The sequence below is a fragment of the Bos indicus x Bos taurus genome, chromosome X, assembly GCF_003369695.1.
Source record: "Bos indicus x Bos taurus breed Angus x Brahman F1 hybrid chromosome X, Bos_hybrid_MaternalHap_v2.0, whole genome shotgun sequence".
Lineage (NCBI taxonomy): Eukaryota > Metazoa > Chordata > Mammalia > Artiodactyla > Bovidae > Bos > Bos indicus x Bos taurus.
Genome location: NC_040105.1, coordinates 94,155,175 through 94,161,174, shown reverse-complemented (window position 1 = coordinate 94,161,174; position 6,000 = coordinate 94,155,175). Strand labels below are relative to the sequence as shown.

Here is a 6,000-nt window from a genome sequence, read left to right as displayed (position 1 = left end):
GAACCAGTCTGTTGTTCCATGTCCAGTTCTAACTGTTGCTTCTTCTTGACCTGCATTCTCAGGAGGCAGGTAAGGTGGTCTGTTATTCCCATCTCTTGAAGAATTTTCCAGTTTGTTGTGATCCACATAGTAAATTTGTGATCCACAATGTCAAATTATGCCACTCCTCAGCTCTCCATCCCAGCTACAAGGATTGTCATGAACTACTCTCTGGCTTTCTCCCATTTCATTTCTTATCATTCCTTTAATCACTAGGTTGTAACCCTACTGGCCTCTGCTATTCCTCAAACACCAAGTAAGTTAACATTTTCAAATCTTTTTACTTGCCTTTACCTCTTCCTAGAATGCTCTTTTCCCCAATATTCACACGGTTCATACACTTATTTCATTAGGGCCTCTGCATATGTCACCTCTTCAAACAGGCCTTCCTTAAGCATCTTACATTGCAACCCTCTCAAACATGTATATCTCTTTATGTATAATTTGGTGGAAGGCAGAGTCTGATGATGAAGTCATTTTTCACTTGCTGGCTAAAGAACCCAGATCCTGCAAATCAAAGTTGGCCACATTGAAGGTCTCCTGAACCATGGATAGAAGGACAATTTAAAGGACTCCCTGAAGATGGCAGTCTGTTGCTGAAGCGAATATGGAAACTCAATGAACCACTGGGCCTCTACCAATGAGGAAGGAATTTAGTCCCATACACTCAGTTTGTTTCTGTCCCTATTCTTTGCTTTTTCTTTATAGTATCTAATATTAGACATCTATTTACAACCTGTATTATCTGTCTTCTCCAATGGAGAAGTAAATTCCACAAAAGCAGGTACTATATAACCAGCACACAGAAGAGTTCACAGCACATGGTAAGCTCAGTAAATATGTATAAAATTAAAAATGAGTGAATACATAGGATTCTAGTCTGAACACCTTCCAATAATATAGTTCAGGGTTGTTTTGCTTTACAGGAAAAAAAGAACTGCAATGTGCTCTTAAATACAAAAGTAAATTCAGCCTGATTTCTCTCAAATGATACAAATTTTATTAAAAGGTGGAGAATTTTTCTGTAGCACTGAAGCAAAATTCTGTGGTAAATTTTCAGCAAGATATTCTAGCTATTATAAAAATTTTAAAAAGCTTCAGAATTATTCCTGAAAATAAGTTACAGTTAATTTATTTGAACCTAAACATTTAAAAATGGGATATATATATATATATATATATATATATATATAAACACATACATGCACATGCACAAAATAGAGCAGTCTCGTAAAATCAAACTGGTAAAACTCCAGGAATGTGCATTATCACACAGTTCTCTCCCTTTCCTTCTCTCATCAAATTTCTACTACCAGTGAAGGCCCAAGAATCTACCAACTACCTAAAGTCAGCTTTTAGAGTTAGAAATATATCCTGTTAACTTGGTGTTGGTATGGCTGTCCAAAATCAGTAAAAGGGCAACATTTGCAGAGGTTTCAGAGGCAGCTGAGTATTTTCCATAAATATGTCTGGCTTAGCTGCCGCTGTATATTATCATCTGCTCTCTTCCATAAAAATGCAAATCATAGTTCACAAAAATGTGAAAAATCCCACCACATAATGGATATATCTCCTTATGCATAATTTGGTGGAAGGCAGAGACTGATGATGAAGTCATTTTTCACTAGTGGGCTAAAGAACCTAGATCCTGGAAATAACATCAGCCACACTGAGGCTCTCCTGAGCCATGGGTAGAAAGCCAGTTTACGCACTCCCTGAAGGTAGCAGTCTGTTGGTAAAACGAGTATGGAAACTCAAGTTGAGCCTCTTGATCTCTTCAGCAACAAGGAAGTTTAGTCCCATATGCTCAGTTTGCTTCTGTCAACATTCATTTAATGTTGATCAGGTGGAGGAAGGAAAAAAAAGCCCCTTTGACCCAATGCTGTCAGAGAGCATAAATCATAAAGTTAATGGATTTTCATTTTTACAAGAAGTGCATAAACAATGTCCACTCTCCTCCTGAACTAGCAACTGGGGGTTCTAAAAGTGGTTGCCAACTTTTTGTAAAGCAGTTAACTCCTGCAAACAGTTTGCTACACGAAAAGTCAAAGGCTATACTTACCTTGTTCTCAGTTTTACAAAAGCTGATGGCAGCCACAGCAAAGAATGAGCAGCTAGTAAGCCGGGTGTACCTCTGCTCCTGTGCAAAAGGCCTGATAAACTCTGAAGCTACACTTGTACACACGTGGTCCATGGCAACCAGATGTCTTAGTTATCTATTCCGGTGCCAGGTTGGGAGACCCTGGTAAAATTCAGAGGCTTGTAACTTGCCTGAGGCCAATGGTGGCTAAAATAGTATCACTCATCCAACATGGTCTTCTAGAATAGAGGTCAGGAAACTTTTCTATAAACAGTTTTACAGTAAGTATTTTTGGCTTTGCAGACCACAGAGTATCTGTCCCAAAAACTCAGCTTCAACACTGTGGCAAAGCCAGAGACAAGACGTAAATGCCCAGACACGACTGCCTTAGAGAGGGAGCCTGATTTCATCCAAGGGTCATAATTTGCCAACTCTACTCAAGAACTCTGCCATTTCCCATCATGAGGTGGAGTCTAATACCCCTCCCCGTGAACTTGGGGAAGTGTGTGATTTGCTTGTGACCAAGAGAGTATGAAGGAACTGAGAGTGCATGACCTCCAAGGCTGCATCAGAAAAGGTGATGTTTTTTGTCCCTGAGACATCTGCCTGCCTGGAGCCCCAAGCCACCACAGAAGCATCCAGTTGTCCTGAGGCCACCATGCTGTAAGGAAGCCCAAGTGAGCCACATGGAAAGACCACATGAAGAAGCCTTGAGACTCTAAGAAGAGGGGGAGATTAACTCAGCCAGCCTCCAGAGTTCTAGCCCTCCATCTACCCGACTACAAGTTTGGGAAAGACCCTGAGGCAGAACCACCCAGTTAAAGCTCTCCCCAAATTTCTGCCTCGTAGAAATAGAAATATTAATAATAAATGATTGCTATTATTTTAAGGCACTAAACAAAAAAACTCAGAACACAGTCTCAAAACTAGTGAGTGGCAGACATGAGATTCAAACCTAGGTTGGCTTGACCCCAACACCACGTCTGTTCTATTACATGACTGCTAACAGCAGCCTTTTTAAAATATCATGCTAAAACATCCGTGACATGAAACATAAAAACAAAATGTTGATCAGGTGGTTCACGCTCTCTGCTCAGGGGACAGAAGAACGATGAATACTACTTCTTATGAAGTGTTTCAAGCCGTGTAACCCCTCTGAATATAAATAGTCCAAATACCAGTTCCATTTCTTCCCCTGCAGGCACAAAAATGGGAAAATTACTCATCAGGTATTTACTTTGCTTATTCTCTACCTCCTCTTCTTTGCCTAGAAAAAGTTCCCAGCATCCTGGATGTGCATACCAAAAGTAAGCTCGAGTAGCCATGTTCTTTACTAAAACTCAGTCACTAAAGCAACATTCAAACTAGAGCATACCCAAAATTTAAAGGCTAAATATTCCTTTTATTATATTGACAAAAATATTTAGCTGTTCAGCTGAACAAGTACTGTGAAATGGAAATGGGTCATCATTCCTGCACTCTAGGAATTTAACATCTAAAGTACACAGCACAGGAGCAGACATTATTACATTAATGTCTATATTAAATATGTACACAGCAGAGTTTCTATACTGAGACAACTGTGTTTGGTTTTGTTACAGTCACACTTTGACTACATGCAAATGTATTATAGAATAAGACGATGCACAGACACAACAGCAAGAGTCAAACTATGAATAGTTTTATCTATGTAGAGGGTATGTGCCAATGAAGTCACATAAAAGTCACTGGAATTAATTCAGAAAGCAAATACTTTACTTTGAATTTGCCTAGGCAGCAGACATGGGATTTGGGGGAAAGTAAAGGTATAAATTCTTTTGATGAAATGAAGCTTTATCCCTGCTGCTGCTGCTGCTGCTAAGTCGCTTCAGTCATGTCCAACTCTGTGCGACCCCATAGATGGCAGCCTACCAGGCGCCTCTGTCCCTGGGATTCTCCAGGCAAGAATACTGGAGTGGGTTGCCAATTCCTTCTCCAATGCACGAAAGTGAAAAGTCAAAGTGCAGTCGCTCAGTCGTGCCCGACTCTTAGCGACTCCATGGACTGGAGCCTACTAGGCTCCTCTGTCCATGGGACCCTCCAGGCAAGAGTACTGGAATAGGAGCTTTATCCCTGCACATGATGAAAATAAATTTCCTTACCCGAATAGAGCTCATGTTTACTTTCCTTTCTTCTGGGCATTCCTTTAAAAACAAAAAAACAAACAAAAAAGGAAATGGAGAGAAATGGGGATGAAAATATTTGGTTAGCAGAAATTACCAGAAAATTAAGATGGCTCTTCACTGTCTGATTCATGCTATGTTCTATTCCTACCAACATTCTTGGAATCCTTTTGAATAAACACCCACTATAACCTTTCATATTTTTCCCTAGAAGCACAAACAGAAAGAACATAAAATCGCAGTAGATAAAGTGAGCACCATTTTGTTAATCTATGGCCTCATTTTTAAAAATTCTGGACTCAGTCACGGGTGGAGATGAAAGGTGTTATAGAAGGTTTTTCCTGAGGAATATGATTATCTGAATTGAGTTTTGAAGGATGAGGACGAAGTCTGGTGAGGCAGTCTGTGTACACAGTAGATTTCTGAAATTGTAATTTTTTAGGTAAACTCAAGAGCTAGGTGAACTAGCTAGTTATTCTCTGGTTTTAACTATCACCTACGGTACTTCACTGAAAAGCTATCAATTCTAACGATCATTTTTATGACTCACTGAGAAAAAACTCTGCCGATCAAACCATGTATAACACAATTAGAAGTTTATATTTTACACTGAGTGAGTTTTAGATGTAGGCAGATTTTGAACATATATCATTTTTACCAACATGAAATGGTAAATGCAAACAAAATTCAATGGTGAAATTTTGAAATGGTGAAAGTTATTTCTAAAACTTCACATTCAGAGTCTAACTCTTCTGAATTACTTTTTTACTTGAGGGTTGTGGACATCTATGTTTATCTTCACACAGTATCATTCTCTGTGCCAGAGTGTGCATTATGCAGCATTTCTTAAAAGAACAGAAAGCTACGGTGCTTGGGTCTCAACTGCAAAAAGCTAACCTACTTTTGGCCCTTGCCTCAAGGAAATGTCCCTAACATGGATGGTTCCAGCTCTTCCCTACCTTCTTACTTTGAGTCATTTGATTTTAAGGGCTTAATACAGTTCTCCATTATCATCTCCAATTCTCCCCCATGCTGCTGCCATCCAATCTGCAAGATCTGATTCTGGCCATCTGCCAGTACACACTTAAAACAGCAAATGACAACTCTATCATGATTGCTACCTGGCTGACATCAATCACAAGATGCACCCTTATCTCTGAAAAGTTAAAAAGCAAAAAAAAAAAAAAGTAGTTTTGGAACTGATGAAGTATCATCCATGCTGATGAATTTCATACTTATTTCTCGCATTCCAATACCTCTCTTGAGCTTTAAAGGTCCCTGTTTCAAGGTGCCTACTTAAACTTCTTGGATATCTAACAGGCATCTCAAACTTAAGTAGGTCCTACTTAACTGATTGATTCTTGATTCTTAACCTGCCCTCCCCGCAAAAACAAAATAATCTATCCTGTTCTTCTATCAGTCAGTCAGTTCAGTTGGTCAGTCGTGTCTGACTCTTTGTGACCCCATGAACCGCAGCATGCCAGGCCTCCCTGTCCATCACCAACTCCCGGAGTCCACCCAAACCCGTGTCCATCGAGTCGGTGATGCCATCCAACCATCTCATCCTCTGTTGTCTGTCCCCTTCTCCTCCTGCCCTCAATCTTTCCCAGCATCAGGGTCTTTTCCAATGAGTCAGCTCTTTACATCAAGTGGCCAAAGTATTGGAGTTTCAGCTTTAGCATGAGTCCTTCCAAAGAACACCCAGGACTGATCTCCTTT

At 40.0% G+C, this 6,000-nt stretch overlaps 1 protein-coding gene across 1 annotated transcript in view; it reads right to left on the bottom strand.

Annotated features, from left to right (window-relative positions):
- Positions 1-1,016: 1,016 nt before the first annotated feature.
- Positions 1,017-6,000, bottom strand: part of CENPI (centromere protein I) — an 86,440-nt gene continuing 81,456 nt past the window's right edge. Inside the window, exons 20-21 of the mRNA XM_027533989.1 lie at positions 4,261-4,302; positions 1,017-3,314 (exon numbers count right to left, since the gene is read on the bottom strand). Coding sequence (XP_027389790.1) covers positions 3,213-3,314; positions 4,261-4,302 — 144 coding nt within the window. The 3' untranslated portion in view covers positions 1,017-3,212. The remainder of the gene's footprint in view (positions 3,315-4,260; positions 4,303-6,000) is intronic.